This window comes from Chionomys nivalis, chromosome 19 (assembly GCF_950005125.1).
Source record: "Chionomys nivalis chromosome 19, mChiNiv1.1, whole genome shotgun sequence".
Classification (NCBI taxonomy): Eukaryota; Metazoa; Chordata; class Mammalia; order Rodentia; family Cricetidae; genus Chionomys; species Chionomys nivalis.
The window spans coordinates 57,959,775-57,987,743 of record NC_080104.1 but is presented as its reverse complement, the minus strand read 5'-3'; the positions used below and the strand labels follow the sequence as shown (position 1 = coordinate 57,987,743).

General features: G+C 46.8%; 1 protein-coding gene across 1 annotated transcript in view; it reads left to right on the top strand.

Moving 5' to 3' along the window:
• Zfand3 (zinc finger AN1-type containing 3) overlaps positions 1-27,969 on the top strand; it is a 200,541-nt gene that overhangs the window by 169,930 nt on the left and 2,642 nt on the right. The window contains exon 5 of the mRNA XM_057751114.1: positions 4,922-5,089. Within this exon, the coding sequence (XP_057607097.1) occupies positions 4,922-5,089 (168 nt within the window). The remainder of the gene's footprint in view (positions 1-4,921; positions 5,090-27,969) is intronic.

Sequence of the window (27,969 nt, the reverse complement as noted above, 5' to 3'; positions counted from 1 at the left end):
AGTTGACCTGTGTGAAAATGTCAGAGAATGACTTGCTTCACCAAGAAGTGACATAAAACTCAACCGCCTGGATGGCAGCGTGTAGCATGCAGTTTGGGGACCTTCATTCCACTCCTCCTCACATTAGGTAACATTAGGGGACACTGTGGGGTTTTTTTTTTTTTTTTTCCTTTTAATATAGACCATCAATGAGGGCAGAGAAAGCCAGCGTATCCCAGAGCTTTAACTCTGTGGATCCCTTAGTATCTGGGAAGAGTGTCGTGATTCTAAGAATACAGTCTGGGCAGGGCAGTTCATCTAAGTGTAGAGCAGTGATTCTCAACCTGTGGTTCTCGACCCTTTTGGGATTGAACAACCCTTTCATGGGAGTTGCATATCAGATATCCTGAATATCAGATATTTACATCATAATTCATAATGGTCGCAAGATTACAGTTGGGAAGTAGCAATGAAATAATTTTATGGTTGGGAGTCGCACAACATAAGGAGCTGTATATATGAAAGGGTCACAGCCTTAGGAAGATTAAAGACCAACTGGTGTAGAGCCAGGTAAGATTGCTGTTCACAGCACAGCTAATTACACACAGATATATTTGGTTATAGGCTGATGGAGTTGCTGGGACCCTCAGAGGAACAAGTAGTTCCTTAGGATGGCCAGTGCGTTGTAGCCAGAAACTGTTTGCCACATCAGAGGCTTGCCTTAGACCTGCGATCCCAAGAATACTTACTTTCTATTGCCTACAAGAACATAGAACTTCTCAGTGTTTAAAGTAGTCAGAAGGACCGTGTGGATTTGTTCCCTAGAGTTACTGTTGGGCATATAGGCTGATAGCCTGGGCTGTCTTAACTTTGAGGGACCCCATCAGAAGCAGGTGCTCAGTGAAGACACCTGGCAGTAAGACTGTGCCAATATGAAATTTGATTTCCCAGCCACAGTGACATGCAAAGCAAATGCTTTTCCTCATACCTCCTCCCTGATGCCATCGTATGCCTCAGGTCTTTGCTCTTGCCCTATTGATACTTGAAATTAGTTTCCCCTAGAAATGGAAGTGTGTGTGCTCCTTAGAAGATGGCATACTTAGCCAATTGGGGCAGACTCCTCAAAAGAGCTTTGGATTCCAGCTTTGTGCTTTTTCCAACATGTGTTCCTGTCAGAGATGTGAGAAAGAGGCCCATTATCGGCAGGCACCATGCATACCTTCTGTGTTTAACTTGCTCATTCATTCATTCATTCGCAGGGTATCACTTTGTGGCTCAGCTTTATTTACTTGTTTATTTATTTATTGGCAGGGTCTCACTATGTAGTCCTTCTGGCCTGGAAGTTGCTGTGTAGACCTGAATGTCTAGAGATCCTGTCTGCCTTTACTTCCTGAGTGCTGATACTTAAAATTGTAGTGTGCCACCATACTCAACTTTAACAATGCTGTTTTTTTTTGTTTGTTTGTTTGTTTATTAAAGTTTTTAGGCTGTAGTGAGGGTTCGTAGGTAAAGAGAGCTTACAGCTCTCTTATAGAGAGCTGGAGTTTAGTTCCCTCACCAGCGGGGTTACAGCTACCTGTAGCTCCAGTTCCAAAGAATCTGAAACCCTCTTCGGACCTCAGAGAGTTCCACATGTGTGGTGTGGGCGACACACACTCTTCCCTCCTCTTCCTCCCTCCCCCAGATTATTTTAAAATATAGACGTTTTCAACTTACTTCCATTTTGTGTGGACCACACCTATCATCCCAAGTTAAGAGGTGTTTTTTTTTTTTTTAAAAAAAAAAAACTTCAAAGAGAACCAGCAGTACAGGGTTTTGCCAGGTATATAGGGTTGTTATCACAAATAGTACTGTTTTTGTGGAAAAGGACCCCCAGGAGAGCAGTGTGGCTCATGCAAGGTGAATGCTTTTTGGCTGGCTGCTTTGTAACTATTTATATTTAGATTGTTGTTTGTTGCTCTTGTGGAGGCAGAAGGAAGGGGCCTTGCCTGTGTAGTGTGGCCTTAGGAACCACACTAACTGGGTCTGGATAGCTGCTCTCAGCACAGCTAGGAAATAGACTGAACCAGGCTTCCCATTGTTTACTTGGGAGGATTTGTTTAGTTGGTTTGTGGTGGGGGAAATGTCATACAGTACCAAAGAAATGAATGAGATGAGCAATGAAGCTTGTACTTGTGAAGACTGGTGCAGTGCATCTGTACACTGCTGTACTGGGCCGCAGGGGCTGGCGCTGTGGGCACACTGTCCTCCTGTTGCTATTGAAACCATAAAGCTCCCCCTATACTCCACACAGTGGGCTGGGGAAAGGCAAAGAGATAGCCTGTGCCATTATATCCCCATGTTACAGCCCCTCAAATAGAAAACAGGTACTGCCTGGGAGAGGATTTACTCATCCAACCAGTGCTTGGTGTAGCAATGGGAGGCATATCAATCAGTAAGCAGGTGAACATGCCCTCCCCCCAGAAGAGCGAAGGGATGTTTGATTTTCATTCCTGTGACAGACATCCAGCAGGCAAGATTCTTAGGTTTAGTTTGCTCATGGTTTCAGTCCATTGCTGAAGGGAGGGCAACTGGAACAGCTCACATCCTGACACACAGAAAGGGTCCAGGGCAAGATGGTCCCCCACGGGGCACACACCCCAATGACCTCCTTCCTCAGTCAGGCCCTGTCTTCCACAGTTGTACCACTTCCCACCCAGTCTCTTTAGAGTTTGAAAACTAGTGGAGCTGTCAGCAGATTGTCTCAGAGCTGCCTCACAGACATAGCCTTACTAATCCCTGATTATCTGGTCAGATTAACAAGACTAACCCTCCCAGGAGAAATGTGAGGCAGGAAAAGAGAGGACAGTGCGGGTGGGGAACAGGGTGACCCACATGTGATGATCCAGGAACAAGACTTAATTGACATGTCCCTGTGGAGCAGAGACTTAAAGGGTTCTGTGTAGCCCTGGATGAGCAGTGCTGTGCAGGGGGAACGGAAAGGAACTAAGAGACAGTCTGGAGGTGCATGTAGGTGGAACTGAGGGAGAAAGCAGGGCATGGTGGGAGAGAGGTTGGAAGGATAGAGTGGCAGTACCTTTTACGGTTCCTGATGAGCACTTAACCTCTTCTTGGGGAGGGTTGGTAGTGGTTTAAAGCAAGGATGTGATCAGGGAGATGGTCCAGGGCTTCCTGATGATCTAGGCTGGGTGTGGTGACTGGTTTTGAGCACAGCAAGTAAATCTGGTAGGTGAGATTTGGTGATAGCACAAAACTACCCTGGAACTCTGGCCAGAGAGCTGCCTTCCCAGGAAGCAGTGGTGGCCATTGTGGGTATAGGAGCCCCATGTGTGAGCAAGATGGCCAGTGTCCCTTCCCTGGTTGTCCTGCTTACACTGGAACAAGTATGTACCTCAGAGTGACTTCTGACCAGCTAGCCTGAGCCAAGGACAGGCATTATTTAAACCTGGCTACATTTTAGTTATTTTCTGAGGGTTACATAAGGGTAAAATTGTTGTTCATCATATCCTCCTAGAACTGTCATTGGTCTATGGTGCCAAATTCTTCCTCGATAGCCCCTCCTTCACCCAGTGCAGGCAGAGACATTGCTCATGAACAAGCAGAACTCCTGTCTGTCAAGTACAGCATATATCAATACCAGAACCTGGCATGTGTGCTTATGTTTCTGAAGAACTAGTTTTCAGTCACCCATAAAAGGTCATTTGGGGGTGTAGAGTTACACTGAGCACTTGAAACAAGGAAAGCAAGTATAGGCTGATGTTTCTGGGATTTTTTTTTTTGATTGTTTATTTGTTTTTGAAGAATTATAGACTTGGGACTGGAGAGATGACTCAGTGGTTAAGTGTTGAATGCTGTTCTTGCTGCACACCTGCATTCAGTTCCCATCACCCACATCAGTTGTTCCCAACCACCTGTAACTCCATCTCTGGGGACTCTGGCACTGTTCTGACCTTCATGAGCATCCGTATTCTTGTGTATCCCATCCCCGTAATTAAAAATGAAATCGTTGTTGTTGTTACTTTGAAACTGGGTTTCTTTATGTGTCCTTGGTTGTCTCGCAACTTGCTTTATAGACTAGACTGGCCTTGAACTCAGAGATCCACCTGCTATGGCCTCCTGAGAGCTGGGATTAAAAGTGTATGCCACCCCTCCCTGTCCTTCACCCCCCCCCCAGCTAAAAATAAAGTCTTAAAAAAGTTAACAGTCTTGGGCAAGGATGTAAGTTCATAAGTGCTTGTCTGACACACATAGAGGCCTGGGTTTGTCTCCCAGCTTTATAATCTTTGTCCTTGGGATACAGGACCAAGAAGATCAAAGGTCATCTCCTAATACAGAGGTTCTCAATCTGTGGGTGATAATTTCTGACTCCTTTGACCTCCCCACAGGGGTCACATATCGGATATCCTGCATATTGGACATTTACATTATGATTCATAACAGTATCAGAAATACAGTTATGAAGTAGCACTGAGATAATTTTGATGGTTGAGGGTCACGACAACATGAGGAACTGTATTATAAAGCATTGCAGCATTAGGAAGGTTGGGAACCACTGCTCTAATACATAGCAAATTTGTGGCCAGCTTGGGCTGGAGACCCCGAGTCCAGAACAAAAATAAAATGCCTGTGTGAGGATGAGTAAATACCCAGGAATAGGTAAATAGCCAGTGCAGGTGAGCTCTGAGGTTCTGTGCAAAGGGGGTGTTGTAAAGTGGGGTCCCATCTCTATCTGGAATGCTCTCCTTGTGAAAACATCTAGTTCCAGGAATCCAACATGGAGTTGCTTTCTGTTGAACTTGTGCCACCCTGAACTCAGGCTGGCTTGTGGGGAGGTACGTGCTTGTCCCAGTGCTTACACTGGTTGAGCCCATGGCACTGCTCTGGACAGTCTTGTCTGCCCCACAGGCACTAATCCTCATTCCCAAATGTGTTGTTTTGTTAGATTCGCAGTCGGACAACGAGGCTTCACCTGTGAAACGGCCAAGACTACTAGAGAGCACTGAGCGGCCTGAGGAGAGCGGCCGGTCGAAGCAGAAGAGTCGGCGTAGGTGCTTCCAGTGTCAGACCAAGCTGGAGCTGGTGCAGCAGGAACTGGGATCCTGTCGCTGTGGTGAGCACCCTTCCTAAGGCACCTTCCTGATCCCATGCTGTGTCCCTGGTCTACACTCCACATCCTTTCCATTGGTGACTTTAGAAATTAACCAGACTCTCAAGTCTGCTGTGTCCCTTGAAACTGAGAGACTGAACTCATCTTAGATGAGCCTTTATTAGCAGATACTTTCTTCCTTTTCAGTTATGGTCTGATGAAAAGTCCTTCTTCTGGAACCCTCATTGATCTGCTGAGTTAACACCTTGACTTGATTCTCCAGTGCAGCCACTTTTAAAGGCTCTGCACATGGATATAATTTTCAGCTATATGTATTGTACACTGGAAGAAAACATAGGCAACATTCCCCTTTTCTCTTTGACCAATATATCATGCCACAAAGGTAGAATTTTAGCTGTAACACTTACAGTTTTTATGCTCCTATTTTTATTTCCTAACTTTTTTTTTTTGGTCTTTCGAGACAGGGTTTCTCTGTGGTTTTGGAGCCTGTCCTGGAACTAGTTCTTGTAGACCAGGCTGGTCTCAAATTCACAGAGATCCGCCTGCCTCTGCCTCCCAAGTGCTATTTCCTAACTTTGAAACATGAAAAGAACTTTTGAAATTTGAAAAGAACTGGTCTGTGGAACAGAGGTGTCAACTGGTAGACTCTGAGCCTGACTTTAGCCTCTGAGAACTCTCCATCTCTGTTCTAGGAAGTGGGCTTTCCCTTCCCGTTCACTTTTTGGATATCCTGTATTTTGTAGTACCATATGTAGTTATAAAGTTGATCTTTTGGGGAGGACATTGTCTGTCCTCTGTACTGTGGAAGTGGGGAAGCAGGGCATGGACTGATTTCTCGTGAGCCTTAGGTTGGAACAGCTATTATTTTTGGCATGAACCCGTCTGTGTCCCTCCCTCCCTCCCTCCCTCCCTCCCTCCCTCCCTCCCTCCCTCCCTCCCTCCCCTCTCTCTCTCTCTCTCTCTCTCTCTCTCTCTCTCTCTCTCTCTCTCTCTCTCTCTCTCTCTCTCTCTCTCTCGTGTGTATATGTTCAGCTCTGGGGACAGGGAGATGGGGTGTGGCACTCAGTTCTGCTGTGGGGTGTGCATGGAAAAGTATAAAGAGAAGAGTTAGGGTTGTCGGGAGCAGACACTGTCCATGGAAGCCAAGGCGTGCTCCGGTGAGGAACTCTCGGGATCTGGTGGCTTCAGTCCATACTGGAAGATCTATATGCAGATTCTTATTTCTGTGTTGAGGTGAGCTATGGTAATTTTCAGCGATTTACTCAAGAGCTATGTTGAGAAGCTTCCCTGGCCATTTTTTTCTATTTCCTTTATTATGTGGGCTGGTTGTTTCTAGTTAGAATGGTAGAAATGTTCCTGTTTCCTCCTCAGAAGTGACTGGGTCCTTGGTGGAATGTAGGACTTGCTGAGACAGATACAGCAGTTGGATCGCCAGTGCTTGCCGCCTTGCCTCTGGCGGTGGCTAATGCTTCTGCTCCTCCTCAGGCAAGCAAGGGAGAGTTCTCAAAGTAGTTTGGAAGCTGGAAGCTCCAGGGCTCTGCTTTTGCCCTGCAGATTTGATACAAACCGCTTTTTCCCCCAAAGGTCTTAGCACCTAGCTGAAAAAAGTAAAGAAATAGTTATTAGGTGGCCTTGTGCCTTTTCCTGTGGCCAGTACCAACAAAGTATCTCAGTTAAACCACAAGCTCTTCTCCTCCTGCCCAGAAGACTGTGTCTCTTAAGTAGGGTTCACCATAGACCCTCATTCTTTCTCAGTTACCTAACAGCATATAGTCCCTTGTCCAGTTCCAAGATGAAAGTCCCTTCAGAGAAAGGCCTTCCTAGAGCACTGGAGTTCACTCTGGTTCACTGAGAGCTTTTACCAGGAGCCCAGAAAAAAGAAATGACTGAGTCACCTGCCACTGTTTAAAAGATGAAGGACAGCAGGGGAACAGCTCTTGGGCTCACTTTGCAAACTGCTTTGTGTACCTCCCTCCTTCCTGCCTGCTTATTCCTCATGGAAAAGGTGGGTTGTGTGTTGATTTCCTTAAGATACATGGCGTGTTGGGAAGACGCTAAGCATCCTGGAAGGTGTTAGAGGGTATTTACTACTGAATGTGAAGACTCAGAATAGCTGAACTCGAAACAGAACACTTATCCACTGCAGAAAAATCTTCCTCTGTGTATGTTTGCAGTTTTCTCCCCATCCCCCTTCCATTCGGTACAGGTTATTAACTGCTGACAAGAAATTCACATCTCATAAATAATGCTTAAGAGCTATTGCTATAGAAATTGAATGTGTTATGAATTGTGATGGGCCTTTTTGTAGCATGTGATGCCTAGAGCAAGAAGAACAGAGGATGTCATTTTCATTAATTTCTAATGAGGTGCCAATTAAAGGCAGAAAAGACGCTCCAAAGGGAAGAGTGGCCAAGCTCCCCAAATCCTCCACCCCGGGGCTGTCATCCAAACACTGCTAGCAAAGCCTTCTCTAAAAATTCCATTAAATTACGGTCTCATGGATAGTGCACATAGACACGTTCAGCTTCCCTTTGATCTTCAAAAGAGCAATTTGTAAGGCGAGTTCTGATCCTCCTCACATAGGACAGCTGTAGGTGATAGGAATTGTTAATTGCCAGGACGTTCTCTGCGTTTTCAATAAGGGGTGAATCTGCCTCACCGTGACTAGATAACCTTTAAGTCAGCAACACCAAATGAACGCTCTTTTCCTGTGGAAGCTGCCTGCCTGCCAATTAGAAAAGGCTTGCGGTGTGAGTGGGACAGGCCTGTATCCTAGAGCATCTTCCACAGCCTGACTTCTCAGGACAGAAGACAGTCACAAAGAACAGGTTTGCCTGTTACGTTTATACTTGACAGGGTAACAAAACTGATGATTCCTGTTGGAGGAGTCTAAGTCTGGCCATTGTCACTGAGTGTGGGCCGTGTACAGCACCTGAATGCTGTGTGCTGTCGCCCCGCAGCATGGCTTTGTGATCGCTGTGCATTGCTTCTCAAGACCACAGAATTACCTGTCAGATAAGAACTGTGTATGGTTTTGCATGTTTTTAGTATGTGGTGACTCAATCAACTCCACATGGCAGTGCTGCTTTTATGACCTCATGCTAATCTCACTTTCCTGATGGATTTCAAAGTAAGTTTTCTGTTTACCTCAAAAAACGCATGATGTCTGTGGCTGGTTCTCTGCAGCCTGTTGTCTCCACATGCCTCTGAGGTCCTTGCCTCTGTCCTCGCTGTCAGACCAAAGGAACAGGTGTGTATTGAGATGATGTTACAAAGCATTTTACCTAGTTTTGTGAGGAGTAAGAGACACATAGGATAAGCTCATAGACTAGAGCTCCATGTGGCACCGTGAGAACTAGCTGGGCGATGCTCCCAGAGGTTCTAGTTGAGTGAAGTAAGCCCCATGTGACTGTTGATGACCACACTGAACACCCTCAGTCTTGGCCGCTTTTCAAAAAACGATTCTCTGGACCATCCAAACAAATTAGCAGTGCTTCCCAGATCTTGTTTTCAACTCTATTTGAAAATATATTTTTCCCTCGAACCATCTGAGCTAGTTGTGACCATCATGACCTTCCCTTCTATAAATTGTTTGCTGGCACAAACAGACAGACACTCTGTTGTGCACAGCCAGTCACAGCAGCCCAAGCGTACTTCAAGAAACGCACACCAGTGCCCATGTTCCACTTGTGCCTGTTGTTCTAGTGATGTTCTTTTTCCAAAACTGCTTTCTCCGTCAGTGAGGATCTGGTCCATGATGAGGTGGTAGGTTTAGTATCTTTAGTCTGTTTTAGTGTAGGACATTCTTACAAACTTTCTGTTTTACAATATCACCTTTTATTTTTTTCATTATACATTTTTTTATTGAACTCTACATTTTTTTTCTCTGCTCCCCTCCCTGCCTCTCCCCTCCCCCTTCAATCCTCCCCCAAGGTCCCCATACTCCCAATTTACTCAGAAGATCTTGTCTTTTTCTACTTTCTCCTTCCCATGTAGATTAGATCTATTAAGTCTCTCTTAGTGTCCGCATTGTTGTCTAAGTTCTCTGGGATTGTGATTTGTAGGCTGGATTTCTTTGCTTTATGTTTAAAAACCACCTATGAGTGAGTACATGTGATAATTGTCTTTCTGTGTCTGGGTTACCTCACTCAAAATAATGTTTTCTAGCTCCATTCATTTTCCTGCAAAATTCAAGGTGTCGTTATTTTTTTTCTGCTGTGTAGTACTCCATTGTGTAAATGTACCACATTTTTCTTATCCATTCTTCGATCGAGGGGCATTTAGGTTGTTTCCAGGTTCTGGCTATGACAAACAAAGCTGCTATGAACATAGTTGAGCACATGAACTTGTGGTACGATTGAGCATCCTTTGGATATATACCCAAAAGTGGTATTACTGGGTCTTGAGGAAGGTTGTTTCCTAATTTTCTGAGAAATCGCCACACTGACATCCAAAGGGGTTGTACCAGCTTGCATTCCCACCAGCAATGTAGAAGTGTTTCCTTTTCCCCACAACCTCTCCGGCATAAGTTATCATCAGTGTTTCTTATCTTGGCCATTCTTACGGGTGTAAGATGGAATCTCAGAGTTGTTTTGATTTGCATTTCTCTGATGACTAAGGATGTTGAACATTTCCTTAAGTGTCTTTCAGCTATTTGATTCCTCTGTTGAGAGTTCTCTGTTTAGATCTGTACTCCATTTTTTTTATTGGATTATTTCTTGAGTTCTTTGTATATTTTGGAGATCAGACCTCTGTCTGATGTGGGGTTAGTGAAGATCTTTTCCCATTCTGTAGGCTGTCGTTTTGTCTTGTTGACCGTGTCCTTTGCTTTACAGCAGCTTTTCAGTTTCAGGAGGTCCCATTTATTAATTGTTTCTCTCAGTGTTTGTGCTGCTGGAGTTCTATTTAGGAAGTGGTTCCCTGTGCCAATGCGTTCAAGTATACTTCCCACTTTCTCTTCTATAAAGTTCAGTGTATCTGGCTTTATGTTGAGGTCTTTGATCCATTTGGACTTGAGTTTTGTGCATGGTGATAGATATGGGTCCTTTTTCATTCTTCTACATGTTGATATCCAGTTATGCCAGCACCACTTGTTAAATATGCTTTCTTTTTTCCACTTAATATTTTTTTGCTTCTTTATCAAAGATCAGGTATTCAAAGATGTGTGGATTGATATCCGGTCTTCTGTTCGGTTCCATTGGTCCTCCAGGCTGTTTCCAGTACTGTAGCTTTGTAGTAGAGCTTGAAGTCAGGGATTGTGATGCCTCCAGAAGTTCTTTTATTGTACAGGATTGTTTTGGCTATCCTGGGTTTTTGCTTTTCCATATGAAGTTGAGTACTGTTCTTTCGAGGTCTTTGAAGAATTTTGTTGGGATTTTGATGGGCACTGCATTGAATCTGTCAATATCACCTTTTAAAATATGACCCTCTGTTGTCCACACATGCAGGTACACACACGTTTTCATGGGTTTTAAAATTAGAGCATCCCTTGTTTAGGGTCTGTTTCTTAATGATTTTAGTTGCTTTTTGTCGTCAGTTACAGTACTGCACTGTGGTGATGTTTTGCTCAGTTTCCCTCCGGGATGCTCAGTGTCCAGGAGCGCTCAGTGCTGACATTTTTTGCTTCACACATACCCCACCTTCCTTAGTGTACCTGATAATAACCTGTGGGAAATACTTTGACAATATGTTAATGCCCTGACTTCCTCAAAATGTCCTTGGAGGCTAGGCACGCCTTTAATCCCTGCACCCTGGAGACTGAGGCAGGCAGATCTGTGCCAGTTTGATGCTAATCTGGTCTATTTAGAAAGTTCCTGGCCAGCTAAAGGTGTGTAGGGAGACCCTGTCTCAAACAACAACAACAACAACAACAAAAGATGCCCTTGAGGTTTGGAGCACACAGTAGTGAACCTTCCCGAACCGGCCTTGTGTAGTTCACAATGATTTGATTCCACAGTTGCCATTTGATACCAGTGTTCTCTTAGTGGGGCCTTTTTCCTTCTCATTTGTTTACCTGTGACTTTGGTGAATGCCTCCCTCCACCCCACTGGATTACAAATCAGTGCTAGATACAATGTTTTCTTTACTCACTGTGTTCCACCTTTGACCAAATGGACGTTCCTTCAACCAGGCTCCTAGCTCCAGTGAGGGGGTGAGGGAGGAGAAGGTTCAGGTCCTCATTCTTTGGCATAGCAAGGTGTGTCTAAATCTTAGGATTACTTCCCCTGTCTGGAGTCAGCTACTTGTCCAAGGATCCATAAAATGGTTTTTGTATGCAGTGTTTTGCTGGGCCCGATAAGAAGGCATGCACACAGGTTTTTGTTGTTGTTTTGTTTTTTTTTTTTATATATATAAAAAAAGCACCACCAGAGTTGTTACCAAGCTACAAGACACATTTAGAGCATATGGGCCGGGTTTCATCCCACCTGGAAGACTCTGGGCAGGTGTCTACAGGTAAGGCTTTAAGGAAGAGTGTGGCTTAGATGTAGGAAGACGTATGCTTGGGCATCAGTGGTTATAGAGATGGCACCTGCAGCTGGATGGAACTGATGCCAGGTGGTGAGAGGCCATTGGAAAGAAAAAGGTTTCAGTTATGGGTTGAGTTTGGATGTTGGCTTAGGTGAGCACCATCAGTGGTTTTGGATATAGTTAATGTTGTAGCACCACGAGGTGGTGGCTTACCGGAAAGGATCTTAACCTGCGTCCACTTACAGGAAGGATCTTAACCCGCTTCCGTCTCGGAAAGGAGAGCTATGGCATCTGCCCACTTCCCTTCTTCCTCCTAGCATTCAATTCTGTTTACTCCGCCTACCTAATTTTCTGTCCTATCAAAGGGCCAAGCAGTTTCTTTATTAATTAACCAGTGAAACAACAGATAGATAGAAGACCCACCTACATCATAATGTGTTCTAACTTTGTCTTTAACTCAAGCACACAGGCCAGTAGAGATCATCTACCCTAGCCAAAACTGATCTGACTGATGAGATAAAGAGATGCATTCTGCAGGAGTCTGGTAATGAAGGCTCAAGTTTCTCCCATATTTCCAAGGCAGCAGCTGGGATGTGTGATACCCATGACTAAAGAGGAAGATGTGTCCTGTCCATACTCCCAAAAGGACAAAAAACCCTCTGGTGGAAATTACCATACACGAGACAAGCAGAAGGTGTTAGGAGTCATGTGGCAGGTTGAGAGATACCCTGCACCACCTCTTCTTCACCCACACTGTGCTTTTATGAAACACAGTGACTGACCTTGTAATGTATAAGAATTCTGAATTACTGTCCTGTTTGTCTGTCATGGCAAGTGGAAGTATCAGATCTGCACCCACTCTAGCAGCCCAGCCTGCCATTGGTGCTTGGCCAGGGCAGTGCAGAGACGGCACAGATGTGGGTGCTGCCCTTCTCCAAGTGAAACAAGCACCAGAGATTTAAACTCTTCATGTACAGAATACCCAGAGCATGTCTGCTACCTGTACCACCTCCCCAACTCTCCCTGCTGACACCCAATCTCATGATGTGGAGGGTTCCTTCTCAGTGACAGCTTGAGGTGCTTCTCTTTTAGTCCTAGGATCAGTGACAGCACCATGATAGCGTGCAAGAGCTAGCTGGACAGCCTACCCTGCCTAGAATTCATTTGGTAGACAAGGGGATTATTCTAAACAGAATTACTGATATTTTATAGTTTTGATCTAGTAATGATTTTTTTCAGGAAGATTTTTTTTCAAAGTTTTTAAAAATTAATATACTGTAACATTTTACTTGCCATAAAATTTTTCCATTGTGCAATTCAGAAAGTTTTTGTAAATTCATGATCCTCTCACCATCTGGCTTTCTGGAAGGAAAGTCCTTTCACTTTCCTGCCCTAGAGATTTGCTCTTTCTAGAATTTTATTATTAGTGGGTAGATATTTGGGGTGGAGTGTTAAGTGGAGACTTGCATCTAACATCAGCTCCAGCCAGCAGCCTTCCTAGTGTCCTGTGCCAATTCCCAGTTTGTCATGCTGCTTCAGGTTCTTGCTTCTCTGTGCCATTGGCAACCTCAGTACTCAATCTTTCCTTTCCGGCTGCCTAGCAAGCCTGGTGTTAATAATTTTCTTCTCCTTGGACCAGGGAGCATCTTACACACATAAGCATCTTTTCCTTGTGCTTTGGCCATGCAGACATCTTGAAGCATCTCTTCACCTTTCAAACATTGCTCATTTTACAAAAAGAGTGTCACAACAGAACTGACCAGGCTGGTGGGATGGAGACCAAAGGACCCACCCTGTAGCAGCTCCTGCCTTTGAGTCTGGTGATGACAGCTCAGAGTCGCTATCCAGCAGTTTCCAACCCCCACATACAAATACCTGTCTGCATTTACTTAGGTCTTTTAAAAATTTCTTAGCCGTGTTTTATATTTTCAGTATATGTCTTTGTTCAGGTGTCCCTGTGTGTTTTGAATATCTGAAGTTTGCTATGCTTGGCATCCACAGTGCTTGCTGTAAGATTGCTGCTCCCTCAGGAAACAGTTGATTTTCCTGGAACAACTCTGAATCTGGTCCTGAATCTGGGCTAGACTTCCTGTTAGTTCTCCATTCTGTAAGATGCTGCACACGCATGACATGCCACCTATGGACACGCAGTCTGCACTTTTCCCGTTCTGTGTGCCTTCCTCTCATTCCTGTCTCTTTCCAGGTAGACATGTAGGAGGAAGCTGTTAGGTTAAATACTAAGTCTCCACCTCTAGTACCCTTACCTTTCTTTGGTCTTCAGTTGAAATTACATCTTTTTGGCATTAAGTACGACTTCAGGGTGAATTTCCCATAGCTGCCCTCACCTGGTGAGGGTTAGGAGTTGTACTTAAGAAACTTGTCCAAGACAGTGTAGGAAACATTCACAAAGAGCCTGCAGAAGCAGGTGGTCTAGCAGAGGAAGCTGTGTGTGACCTGTTAGAAGGTTTTGCCATCCCACAGCTTCACTTGTTTACACGGTGGGTAGTCACTTCCTCGAGTACACAGTGGACGACAGTGCTTGGTGTGGCTTCCTCTCATTCCTGTCTTGACTGCTTATGGCTGTGCCCCATCAGCCGTCAGCTAGAGGCTCCAGTTGTTAGCATGCCTCCCTGGTACCCCTTCCTGTCCTCCCATCTGCACAACCCAGTATGTATTGTGAGTTATTTATGTCATTTGATCTCTCTGCCAAAGCAACATCTTTGATTCCTTAACCTGCATTTAGTTAAGCCCTGAATTTCTGCTTGGATCTAGGACTCCTGTAAGTGATCTCTAGACTAAACTATCAGATAGGGTGAGGTTGCCTGTTTTGTTTAATTCCAATTATTTTGTATGATTGTGGCTTTAATTTCTCAACTTTGGGGAAAAGTATATTTCATAGAGAAACTGTGTTTGCTTTGGGTTCTTGAGGTCACAGAAATTTGAGGTCACAGCTTACTGTGTTTGGGACCACACTTGTCTCTTACCCCAGCCTTAGACGGATGCTATTATTTAGAATGCAAGTGAGGAAGGACCTTAGGACTCCTGTGTTGGGATAACCCAACAATTGGGCACGTTGTCAACATAGGGAGACCCTCACCTGGATAGGTGTGGCATACTTTGTTCCCACTCATTTTGCCATTCAGAGCTGTCCCTCAAGGCCTCTTCCTCTTTACTGAGCTTGTCTGTCACCAGCTGGAGTACAGTGGCTTAGATCTTCTAAAACTCCAGTCCCTAGTGGCTACCGAAATGGTGTCGGACTGTCCAGCTGAGTCAAGCGCTGGAGTGGGTGCTGGGTTTAGGCTGTCTCCACATTTTCCAAGTCAGTCCTGACTTGGTGTAGGAGGTCCTTCTGTCTTTGTGTAGCTTTCATCGGTTAATAAAGAAACTGCTTTGGGCTCCTGATAGGGCAGAATTTAGGTAGGCAGAGAAGACAGAACTGAATGCTGGGAAAAAGAAAGGAGAGTCAGAGAGAAGCCATGGTTCCTCCAGCTGATCTTCTTTTAATACAACCTTACTTGATCAAGTGACCAATGCTAAAATCCTGTCTGCATGGCTGCTCCTCTTTCCTGACTGCAAGCACTACAGAGTGGGGAGACCATGTTTATTCTTCTGCCTGGCCCCACCCCCAACACCATCCACAGTGTACAGTAACATGCAGTGACTGTGGAAACAGATTGGGAATCCTTTGCCATTGGTCATCTGTCCCTGTTTAGAACTAAGGCATCGTAGAGCAGGGTTACCTTGGTTTTTAGAAATAGTCAAACTTTGAAATGAAGTAATCAGAAATGCTAAAGGTTTTGAGTGCACATATTGTTTTTTGTTCTCCAAACTGTTTCATGGGGCACCATAAACGTTGAGGAGGTGGCCGTAGCCCATGCTGTTCATTTTCAGCCTGTAGAGGTTAGTGAGTGGTAAGCATGTATGAGACCTGCTGTACGGGAAACGCTGCTGGGTGTGTGCGGTTTCCCTGGGCTGCTGATGGGTTGTTGTTTTTTAAGATCTGTGTATGTTTGTGTATGAGTATTTTGCCTGCGTGTATGTATGTGCGCTGTGTGTGTGTCTGGTGCCCACTGAAGTCAGAAGAGGCTGTTGGATCCCCTGGCACCGAAGTTATAGTTGGTTTTGAGCCACCATGTGGGTGCTGGGAACTAAATCTAGGTCCTTTGGAAGAATAGCAAGTGTTCTTAACCACTGAGCCATCTCTCCAAACCCCACCCTCCTATGCTCCTATTAAGTTGTGTTGTGTATGTTGCTTGACCCTTATCTAAATACAGTATTTCTGGAGGACAGGGTCTGTATCATTGCCTTCCATTGCCACTAGTGTGTGTGTGTTCTGTTCTTCCTGGCACTGATTCGTGTCCTCACTGCCCATGGAAATGGACCTCCTTGCAGGGCACACTGTGTGGTTAACCTCCCTGGATGCCCCGGTTTATTATCATGGCCTGATTGTATCCATCCTGTTTGCAGCTGGTTTCTTGCTTTGCTTTCTGTGACCTGAAGCTGTTTTCCCTCCTTGCGTCTCGGCATTCTTTAGCCACAGGAAGCATTGGCTTCTTTCCCCTCTGCTCAGCCAGCATAAACCATGAATACCATGTGCAGACAGCCAGTAAAGATGCTGACTCCCTGAGCCAGTTGCGTCCTTCCCTTGTTGGACCAATGGCCCAGCTCTGGCACTCGACTCCTTTGTTAGAAGGGATTTTGGTGCCACCTTTCTTCCAAGATTAATGTCAGTAAAGTTTATGTCTCATTCTAGAAAATACCTTTATTTACTTGATGAGGTCACACAACACAGGTCCTGGAGACATGGAATCCAAGAATGCAGCCACGTGAGCTTTCCTATCTTGTTGCCAGCAGGAGACAGAATACCATCCTATTGTAATAGCTGTAGAAACCAGTTTCCCTGAGAGCATCTTAAAGACCAGTATGTCTTCCATGAACCTCAGTCCTATCAGTGTGTGATGTGTTCTTGGGTTGTTGACTCTCACTGTGCTGGGTGTTGTGAATAACAGTCCTGAGACTCAGAACCAGGGTACTAGGGAGCCAAGTCCCTGGACAGAACTGCAAGGACCATGAGAGGCCTGGGCTGGACTGGCTGAGAAGCTGTTTCATCCCTAACTGATAGGAAAGAGAGCTTCCACAATTGGGGTCTGCTGAGATAGACTTTACACAGCGGAGTTCTGAGATAAAACAGAAGTGATTGACAGGTTTGTGGTTCACTGGAGTGCTCAGAACAGCCAGATGGCTGGCCTCTCAGCACCTGCCCTGTCACACCTGTGGGTGTGGTTACCCTCTTCCTCTTCTCCCAGGAGGCTTTGCAGACAGAAGTGTGTGCAGAAAGCTACCTAGTGTAGGCATCACCGCCCTCAAGGATTGGCTTTTCCAGAGACTCCCCTACAGTCAGATGGGACAGGGGACCCCTTTGTGTCAAAGTGGACAGGGTTGATCAGAGGCCTAATCACCCGTGCACACGCTAAACTGTACAGTGCCTGGAGGACGGGTCACGTTGGCCTGTGACAATACCCAGCTGTTGCTGTAGCCTTCCAGAGGCTTCACTCCACTCTGACCCTTCTTCTAGGAAGACCCACAGGGCTGCAGGTGCTGTGTGAATTTTAATTGGTCTTAATAATAAAAACCCCAAGTCAGGTATAGGGGTGAAAGCTGAAAGATCATAGAAGCAGAGCAGTCAGCCACTAGTTCTTACCTCTGCAAAGTCCTCAGACCAAATGAGGTGTCCTGTCTCCTCCTGCCTTATACTCTTCTTTCTGCCCAGCAGTATCCCTTCTGGTTTCCACTTCCCTAGTGCTGGGATTAAAGGTGTGAGCTACCACTGCCTGGCCTCTATGGCTGACTAGTGTGGCTAGCTCTGCACTCTGATTAATCTTTAGGCAAGCTTTATTTGTTAAACACAAACAGAATATCACCACATATAGGGACCAGGTTCATGCCAGTGTTCAATGCTCTCCTCAACCCAGAAGTTTCTGTTGAGTATTTAGTTGTCAGAATACCTGCATTTGCTGTCCAGGAAATGGCTGGGTTTGGACTATATGGGGACGGCACACAGAGGATGCTCCAATTAAAGACAAATCCTGAGAGCCCATTCCAGGGGAAGTATGGCAGCTACCATTGGAGTTCTTGTGAGGCCCAACTAGCTCTTTCCTCCTTGATCACCAGGATGTTCCACACATGCCAACATCTTTCCTACTTGATCTGTGTCATCCCTGACCCTTGGAAGGGAGCAACTCTGTCAGCGCAGTGAGGCTCCTGAGTCCTTGTCATTGGTACATAGTGTGATGTGCTTCTCTGTACTGTGTCCTGCCAAGTTACAAATTTATCCAGGAAGAGAGGGAAGAGATTTATAAGTTAAGGACCTACATTTATGTTAATGCTCTTGCTTCAATTAAATCGCTCTTCCCTGAAGCTGAACTGTTATACCAGGATTAATTTTCTGTTGAATCTGTGAGTAACTGACCAAAATACCAGGGGGAGGGAGAAGCGAACATTCGTAGGAGCCTCTGGCGAGGTTAGTTTTGTGTTGTCCATACAGCTTATTTGAGATTCCCAAGAGCTTCTCATGCCATCTTTATATATCCATGTGTGACTCTGAGGAGAAGCTCGGATTAATCCCAGCAGTAGAAAATGAACCTGCTAGTGCACAAACACACGTGTCCACATCAGTCGGTAATGGTACCTGTCGCACCTTGGTTATCCGTGAAACTGGAAGTACTTGTGCTGGGCTTCTCTGGAGTGAGAGGACACCGTCCTCTAATATTGAATGTCCCTTTATGCTAGAAGTAATCCCTTTCTGTTTTTAATAAGTCATCTGTTATTTATGTGCCTATCGTCATTGAGTTCCAGAAGAACAGAATGAGAGTCTGTGCCTCGTGTGCTGTTACTCTTTGGGGAGACGTGCAGCACACAGGGTAGACATGGATCACTCCAATTACTTGAGGTGGAAGCATCACCAAGGTATCATAAAGTAACAGTGAGCTGGGCAGTGGCGGTGCACGCCTTTTATCCCAGCACTTGGGAGGCAGAAGCAGGTAGATCTCTCGAGTTCGAGGCTAGCCTGGTCTACAAGAGCTAGGGCCAGGACAGACTCCAAAACTTCAGAGACAGCCTGTCTCAAACAAACAAACAAACAAACAAAAAAGAAGTAATAACATTATAGGGCAGGAGTCACACTGGACATTTGGGAGAAGGTACCCTGAACCAAGAATATAGCATGTGCCAGTATGGGTTCTCATCGTGAGAATGGAGCCCAGTGCAGGAGAGTGGGGATGACAGCGCCCAGATAGGGGCTTACCAGCCTTGGCCAGTTCTTTATTCCCAGCATTGAAGTTTTAAGCACAAGAGTGACATGACCTAACTTACATTGTGATATCTTGTGTCGAGAAGCAGAAATAATGCTGTGTATGGCTCTCAAGAATACTTAAGGGCTGGTGGCCATGCTGACATGGCCTCTAGGAAGGGTAACAGAGAGTGAGATGTCTTCTTGGTGAACTTTATTATATTCAAAGAGGAATTAGCAAATATGAAACAAGTACATCTCAGCCTAGTTATCCTAAACATTTACCCATACGACCCAAAGTCTTTCTAAATGCTCTAAGACGGGGACTCTAGCAAGCCGTGATGGAGCCATTGGTGTCTCTGCGTTCTAGCCCATTGTTACTGATCCTTCAGCATGCTGTGCTTGTTCCTGCCATGGAAGCTTTGCGTGCGATGGAAAGAAGGGCAACTCATGAGGATAGTAAGGTCTGTGAGAAGAAGGGATCTGACCTGAGCAGTGGCAGGGTGGGTATTTGCCATTTATGAAGCAAGGAATGTCAATCAGTGGAGGTTTGATGAAGGGAGTTTTCTGGTGGCCAGCCCACCTGGGGTGTCTGTGGAGACCACAGTTTCTTATAGGAACTCTTCTAGGAAGAGCCTAGGAAGTGTCCGGTGCCAGTGAATGTTCCTGTTCTGGATGGGATTTTATACTGGGGTCCTTGCTCTGTGGACTCTTAAGAGAAGGGTTTGGAGAACAGCAACCAGCGAGGCAGGGAGGTCGGCAGGATGACATCACAAAGCATGGGCAAGCACAGATGCTAGGAGCTGGGCTGGTGGTGGCTGCTGAGAGGAGAGAGTAGGACCTCAAACTCATTGTTGGCCTTTTCTTGTCCCTTAGGTTGAGAGGACACATTATCGTTGTGACCTCTGCTCCTTTGTTCCAGCTTTGTTACTTTGACAGAAACAAGCACTATCTTAGGCTCCAGAGGCACATGGGGACTTAGAGAACTGTGGTCCTTGGTTTTATGAAGTCAGCCAAATAGACATTAAAATGAAAAAAATTGCACAAGTATCTATTTTTTTTTTTTTTTTTGATTTTTCGAGGGTTTCTCCGTAGCTTTTGGTTCCTGTCCTGGAACTAGCTCTTGTAGACCAGGCTGGCCTCGAACTCACAGAGATCCGCCTGTCTCTGCCTCCCGAGTGCTGGGATTAAAGGCGTGCGCCACCACCGCCCATTGCCCATTTAAAGTTACACTTGTCACAGGTAATTGAAATCATCCAAGATACCATGAAAATCTAGGGGTTCTTCATAAGGAAGAGACCTTGAAGCTGAGGCTCGCATGAACACAAGCCCATGTGGGAGGTCCTTGTGTCCAGGATGGTGTGTGTGAGAGAGGTGCCATGGGGGACTGCCCTGGAGGAAGGTGATGCAGTCAGCAAGAAAACAGGGTTCACTCAGTGAGTTTGGTGGTCATAGGCAGAAAGCATCTACCTTGTGCTGCTGTGAGAAGGCTTTGACCTGGAAGACAGTGCATGGTGGCAGAGGTCCTGGGAACTGCCTCCCAATGGGGTAGCTGTGGGAGAGAGTACACACTCAATATTGGGAAGAGGATCCACGGGACTTGGAGATTGAATATGAGAAGTCGGGAAGATGCCAGTCTTAAGCAGATAAATAAGAGTAGTGGCGTAGCGCTGCAGACAGAATGTTTAGAACTGTCAGCATGTGCAGAGTTTAAACCCTGGAGAGAGGGTTTGATGAAGGCCCAGCCCTGAGCAGTTCTCAGCTCTCAAGAGCAAGGTGCTGTCCAAAAACGGAGGAGCCATGGGATCAGGTGTCCTGAGCTGTAGAGTGGTCAGTGTTGATGCTGGCCAGTTGGTGTCCTTGCATGTGTACCCTCTCCCCCACTGATGTGGGGTAGGGCTAGAAGGGTAGCATTTTCTGCACTGAAAGTCTGGACAGTGGGTGGTCAGTTCACAGCTGCTGTGTCTGATTTCACATTTGAACTCATGTCTAAGCCTTGTTCCCTCCAGGGGAAGTGTGTTAACATAAACTAAATAAACCAGGACCAGGAAGTCAGCTTCTGTCCCCAAATCCCAGTCTTCAAGAGTAAACAGCAGATGCGAGACTACCGATTCTGAAAATAGGATTTTGTGAAAATACGGAAACGTGTGCTTGTGCACATCTCATGGTGACCTCTTTGAGTTACTAGAAGAAAAAAGCATGTAGTGGTTGGGGAAATGGCGTAGCAGTTGGTCTGGATCCCCAGAACCAACATGATCATCTTCCATCACTCATAAAGGGGGTCCCTGGAGCAAGCTGGCTGGCTAGACTAGCCGTGTCCATGCTGTGAGTTCAGTGAGACCCCGCCTCGATGAGTAAGGTTTCCAGAATGTAATTGAAGATTTGTGAGGTAAGTCTTGACCATGAGCACATACACACACACCTGTAGAGATTTCACCTTAAAATTTTCACATAAAGCCGGGCGGTGGTGGCGCACACCTTTAATCCCAGCACTCGGGAGGCAGAGGCAGGCGGATCTCTGTGAGTTCGAGACCAGCCTGGTCTACAAGAGCTAGTTCCAGGACAGGCTCCAAAACCACAGAGAAACCCTGTCTCGAAAAAACAAAACAAAAAAAAAAAAAAAAAAAAAAAAAAAAAAAATTTCACGTAAAATTGCCTGACGCTGGTGCAGCTTGTGTGCAACTATAGCAGTGACCACAGCCATTGCTTTCTCTCCTGCGCCCTTTACCACTCCAGCCTAGCATCTCAGATGGGAAGTTCCTTCCGTGACCAAACCTGGAACCACTGTGCCTTTGCCTGTGAGACTCTCACTCTATGAGAGCCGCTCTTCCTTGTCCTTAGAAGATATCAGGGCTCCTGGTAGTCTTCATTATAGTTAAACGAGGCTTCTCTGCAATTTGCATTTTCTCAACTGGAATCTTTACTGGACTGGCCACTTAGCATGCATCAATAGTCCTTGGAAATAGGTTTGTGGTTGGGGAGGAGGCGGGTACCTTAGTCTCCACTGAGAAGTAAGGTAGGTGGGCAGAAACTGAGCCCAGCCTCTGCTGTGAGGATGGAGTGAGAAGTTCCAGGGAAGTCTCAGCCTCACTCTAGTCAGAGCTGCAGCTGGAGCCCATGTCCAGGACTCAGTGTCCATAACACACACTCTTAATGGGTCATCCTGACAGAACCCAGGATCCCGTGGTACGGAACTTGTCATGGTATCAGGTGAATGACCAAGTAAGTACATGGGGGAGGTAGCAGAGAGAGCTGGAGATAGGTGCTCTAGAGAGGAGGGTGTGGCCTTTCAGTCTGATGCCCTCTGACTTCGTTGCCGTATGGACATCAGTTACAGAATGAGCTTATTCTTGCTTGCAAAGATGCTTCCGGGGTGTCTGATCAGGGCTCAGTTCCTTGGGGCAGGAGCCTGGCAGGAGGTGCTGAGTGTCCCTGAGCCAGGATGGCTTCTCTTTGGTCTGGGCTGGATGGGTCACACTTCCTCCTCACCTATACTGCAACTGTGGACCAGTCTTGTGGAAACTGTGCTGTTGTCTTATAGAAGACAAGGAGGTTCAGAAAGAGACCACCATGCATATCAGGACCCACTGAAAGCAGGTGTGCCACCCCAGAGCAGGCATCTTGCTGACCCACATTGCTCTACTACAGCCCACAGAGAGGAGAGACAGGCACGTGGGAGAGCTCCCAAGGGCATAGAAGTGGCAGTCACTTCTTGTGGTGGAAACTTCTGTGAGCCATTTCCTGTCGATAAAGTTCAACTTTACATGGCTGAGCCCAGTTGCCCCTCCTCCTTGTGCAGCATCCTTCATGGATGCTACTCTATCCCCTCCCTCATGGTGGCAGGTGGAGGTCAGAGAACAGAGGTCAGATATAATGAGGGTCCCTCGTGGGTGACAGGGGACACTAAAACAGGGCGAGAGCATTGGGGACGTTTTCATGACTGGAGTTGTGGAGAAGCAGTAAGCGAAAGGCCTGTAACAGGGTGGGGCTTGTTTTTACAGCTGGTCTGTGACAGACAGTTCACCTTTACGGCTACCTCTCTCAAGCTTGAGATGAATGTGCCAGGTGGTTCCTTCCCACCAGTGTACAAATGAGCTCCGAGTTCAGGCTCCTGTCTCCTCTGCCTCGAATTGCATTTTGTTGGCCTATGTAGCATTTGTACGTTTCAGGCGTTTGATTCGGGGAAAGCACATTCTGCTTTAGAACCTCCCAGTATGGCTTGACACCTTTGGTAACTTTTAATCCTTCGCTCCTCGGAAGAGAGACCAAGAGGCCTGCTTGGTGATCCACCAGGGCTTTGGCTCCAGGGCCCTGGGCAGCTGACCTCTGACCACCTGCTTTTCTTCTGCAGCAGGGCCCAAACCCAGCACACTGAACTGGAGTCTAATTCTGTTCTCGGATAATGACTTTCCCTCTATCGTGGGAAGCCAGGGATGGAGGAGAATGTAGAGCAGACATATTCTATCCTCGGCACCTGTAGCTGCTTTCCCTGTGCTAGAGCTGATGAAATAAATGCATTGAGATCCTTTAATGCATCTGTTTCAGCTACAAACTCTGCTTTGGGCGTTGGGTCAGCGGAGGTGGAATGTAAGTGGCTAATGCTGTCCAGCTGTGCTGCTGTACCGCCTATGATCCCGACTCTACTTACAAATGAGCTGGGGTCCTAGAGCTGTCATGAGGCTTAAGAAACTTCCTTGCTGGAAAACAGGACTTGTTTTTCCAAGGAGATTCCTGGAATTTTAGATACAGAGGTCAGGGACATTTAATTTGATTCATTTTTGTTTTTGTTGTTTCCTTGAGAACAGGGTATTATGTAGCCCAGTCTGGTCTCATACTGGCTTTGTAGCCAAAGATGACCTTGAACTTCTGATCCTCTTAGCACCCCCCCCCCCATGACAGAGTTTCTCTGTAGTTTTGGAGCCTGCCCTGGAACTTGCTCTTGTAGACCAGGCTGGTCTCGAACTCAGAGATCCACCTGCCTCTGCCTTCCCAGTGCTGGGATCAAAGGTGTGCCACCACCGCCTAGCCCTCTTATACCTTCTTAGTGCTGGAATTACAAACATGTGACACTGTGCTTGGTTTTATGCTGTGATGAGTACATCCCCAGCACTGTCAATTTAAAATGACACTTTAGATGTCATATTTGATGTCCACTGTGCTACGATTTGAAGATGGCTCCACGGAGCTTTGAGGGATCTTGTATAAGTTCTGCTTGCTGTGCGCTTGAAAGGCTGACTTGAGTCAGAAGTGGACAGCCTGGCCTCCGTGGGCAGCGTGCACACTGCCGCCTCACTGCACACCAACAGAGCCTTTTGCGTGCTCCTCTTCAGGCTTGTCAGGATTTTAATGGTCGGCTTGAGCCTTTATCAGTTTGAAATTCAGATGAGTAGGGCAATGTAAAAGTGAGGTAGAAACACTGAGCAGTTCAGGCTTGACCTGTCCCAGTATTAAATAGCACATGGGGCTTTCTGAATGGGGGACCTGCTATAAAGCAAATGCATGGTTAATTAAAACCTGAGCGTTCAGGGCTGCCCGGTTTTGCCACCTTGAAATCGTGCGCTTGCTCTGAGATGAAGCCAGTAAGTAGCATTTATGCCCAGGTGTAGGTTAAATACAAAGTCCACGAAGAAAACAGCACAAACCCTTGCTCAGATCCTAGGGTGGGAGAGAGATGCTGATTGGGCTCCCAGCTCTGTCCTGCCCCCTTGTAGTGGTCATCCCTGTGGTCAGTGTCAAGGAGGGAACTGTGATGTGGCTACCGTGTTTTGCCCCAGGCCACCTCTGCACTAGGTAGGGTGGTGCTCACAGGTATCAGCCTTTGCTCTGGGGTGAAGCAGAGAATATTGCTCTGCTGTTTTGGAAACTCTTCAAAGCACTGGTCCCCATGGCCTATCTGCCTGCTGTGGCATCTATGCATGCTCCCAGTGTCCAGGCCCAGAACAGTTTCCTCTGTGACATTAGCTATGGCTGAGAATTAGCTGGGTTGAGCTTCAGCTGTGAGCGCTGCAGGCTTTGGTTGAGAGTAGAACGTGGCTTCCTAACAGATGGCATTTTACACACCAGTCACAGGACGTCGTTTTCACATGTGTAGCACATGGATGTTCTGGGCCTGGGCTCCAGGTTTCTCTTTCTACTTAAATTGTGTCTTTTACTTGCATGTGTATGCCCACCACATGCATCTCTGGTGCTCTATGGAGCTGAGAGGAGGGTGTCTCCTGGGAACTGGGCTGTCACGGTTGGTGCCGGGTCCTCTTTTGGAAAAGCAGTCTTTCAACCACCCTGCCATCACTCTAGCCCCGTCTCCACCCACTTCTGTGTTCAAGGTGAGTGAGCTGATAGCCCCGCTGTCTACTCTGCAAACTCTGTGTAGACAGAAGTTTCTGCAGCAGGTCCTGAGCCTCTGGTCCTTCCCTGTCTCTCATGCTACCCCACAGTTGCAGGCTTGGGCAGACCCTGACATGATATGGCCACTTATCTTCCTAGTGCTGCCTGCTGAGTTGAAGAGGTCTCAGACTGAGAGTGGGACTGCCCAGCCCCTCTGGAGACCTTCCAACCCACACCCTAGGTTGTGGGGACTGGTACGTGTGTGGTTGAGCCTCCCAGAGTGGCCTGTCAGAAACAGGGACAGTGGCCGGTCCACATAGAGAGGATGCGGTGCAGAGGAGGAAGGCAGGCACTGCCCCGGAAACAAAGTGCTCAGAATCCAGCTGCCTCTTTACTTCCCTTCTTAATGAAGGGTCTGTTCCAAAAAAAAGACATTCACACACAGTCCTGAGCACCTTGTGCAGATCTGTTGAAAATTGTTCAGACACCTTGGAGGAGCGCCAGCTTCAAGCTGTTGTCCAAGAAACTCAACTTCCCTTGCTCTGTGGCACAGGACAGATACCATGCTGCCTGTTGGGGTTGTATAGGTTGTACTTAACAGGTCATGTCACACCCTAGGTGTTCTGTTTTGGGGGTGAGCATCAATTATTTTCAGCCACTTACACCATAGTGAGGGTAAGTCAGTACACTGAAATTGCTTTCAAAACTGTGTGCTCCTGAGCAAGGCAGGGCGGGGGGTGGCACTTTGTGTAAGGAGAGTGGAGCTCCGTGTATAGCAGGAGTCAGTCTCATTTGAGCCGGGAGAAGAACTGTGTGGTGCTCTGCAAGTCACAGTGATGGCATCACAGCTCTGTTGCCACCTTCTTTAACCTTTTCAAGAAAGAAGCCAAAGCTGTTTGTCCTCCCTCTGTTTCTGAGACTCCTAGAATTTGTGGCCCTCCTACCCCACCCTCTGGTTTCTAACAGATGACTTAGAGAAGTGCTGAGTTTGCAGGCAGAGTTTGCAACCCCTGCAGCGCTTTCTGGAAAGGTTGTGTTCCCAAGAAGGGAAGGTAGAGATTTATTAATTCAGCTGCTTGGCCTATGCCCGACTGCAGTTTTCCTGTAATAAACTTTCCGTTTTCATATGTTTAAAAAATGGAATTCCAGATGGCTCAGCGGTTAAGAGCACTGACTGCTTTTTCAGAGGACCAGGGTTCAATTCCCAGTATCCACAATGCAGCTAACAACTGTCTGTAACTCCAAGATCTCACACCCTCACACACATATGCAGACAAAACACCAATGCAAATAAAATGAAAAAAAAAAAAAACAAAAAAGCACCTACCAGTCAGTGCTTACCCATGGTGCAGGATGTATTCAGTGCTGGCCTGGGGCCTCCTCAGCCCCAGGGACAAGTTCCAACCCGTAACTTCCACCAGTGAGTAATCATAACAGGACTTGAGTATAATAATCTATACATCTAATAACCTAGGTGTGGCCATGGAGAAGTGGCCGCGTGTCTCCTCCGGTCCCTCCCCATGTTTCCGGCACTCCAGAAGTGTAGCTGCTGCTCAGCAAGTTTCCGGCTTGCAGAGCTCAGAACCAGGCCTCTGGCTGGCTGCATCCGAAGGTGTACAGGGTGTGGAATGGAGACTCTCAACTCTAAGCACCCTAGTGGACAGGGGTTGCCAGTGTGTCTCCCTTGTCAGAGGAGGGCCGGACAGGCCTAAAGGACACTGAGGGCCATGCTACAGCTCTCCCCTCTGGATCTGCTTTGACTAAGGGGTCTGAGCTAGGCCGGAAGCTCCTGCTTGTTCCATCTCTGCTGCTTTCCCACAGCTCCATCAGCTCAGGAGAGAGCCCCCGCCATCCTGAAGGAAGGGGCAGCCGGCAGCCCTTGCCCTTCTGTAGGTGCTGCATGCACAGAACTATGCCAGGGCTCAGTGACAGAAATACCTGTTGGTGCCCCCGCCTGGCAGCAGCTTCCCCTCACAGGTGGGGGCTTTGCTCCTGAAAGATGATTTAGCATGTTAGATGAAGAATGTGTACCCAGGACATGGGCTCTGCTGTGGGATCCTTCAGGAGACAGACAGCTGGTATCCAGTATCTGGGAGTAATGAACTTATCAGTGACTCTAACACACAAGCTCATTAATCTTAGCTTTGCTTTTCGACCAAGTGGGAGATCGGCTTCTCGGGAGACAAAGATTGTATCTCTGTTCTTTTCCTTAAACCCAGTCCCAATTTAGAATCAAACACATTGCTCTGCTCTCCCTGGGACGCGGTTAATAATGTGTTTCTCCAACAGTGGATGGCCCAGGCTGTACCCTCTGCCCACCAGCTGGATGCACATGCCCTTGTACACAATGCAAGGAAGCAGCTGCTAGGCAGGGTGACTGGCATTTGTGTCTCTTAAGACCCCGCCTCCCCTTCCACACACATCTCCCTCCAAGATTGGGTGAAGTTAATGGTTAAATTTAGGGTCAGTGAATCTTGAGTTAATCCTCTACCTTCAGGGCCTTGTCTCCAGAGGCCACTGTGAGCTGCTCCAGACACAGGGAGAACAGGTTAGGACATGTTTCTATCCATCAAGGCCTGCTGAGACCCACAGGACTGGAGGCATGGCTACACAGGATGGTGTGGGGAGGGAATAGTTGGCTCTGCAGCGGTCCTCTGCACGAGTCTCCTCCTGACTCTGGAGAGGGCTGCACACACCACAGTGTAATAGAGCTTCACTGGGGAGCTGGAGGGGACAGTTGCCTGCAGACACTGAGAGCTGATGTCTTGACCCTGAAGGCGAACTCCTCATTCCTTGAAGAGCA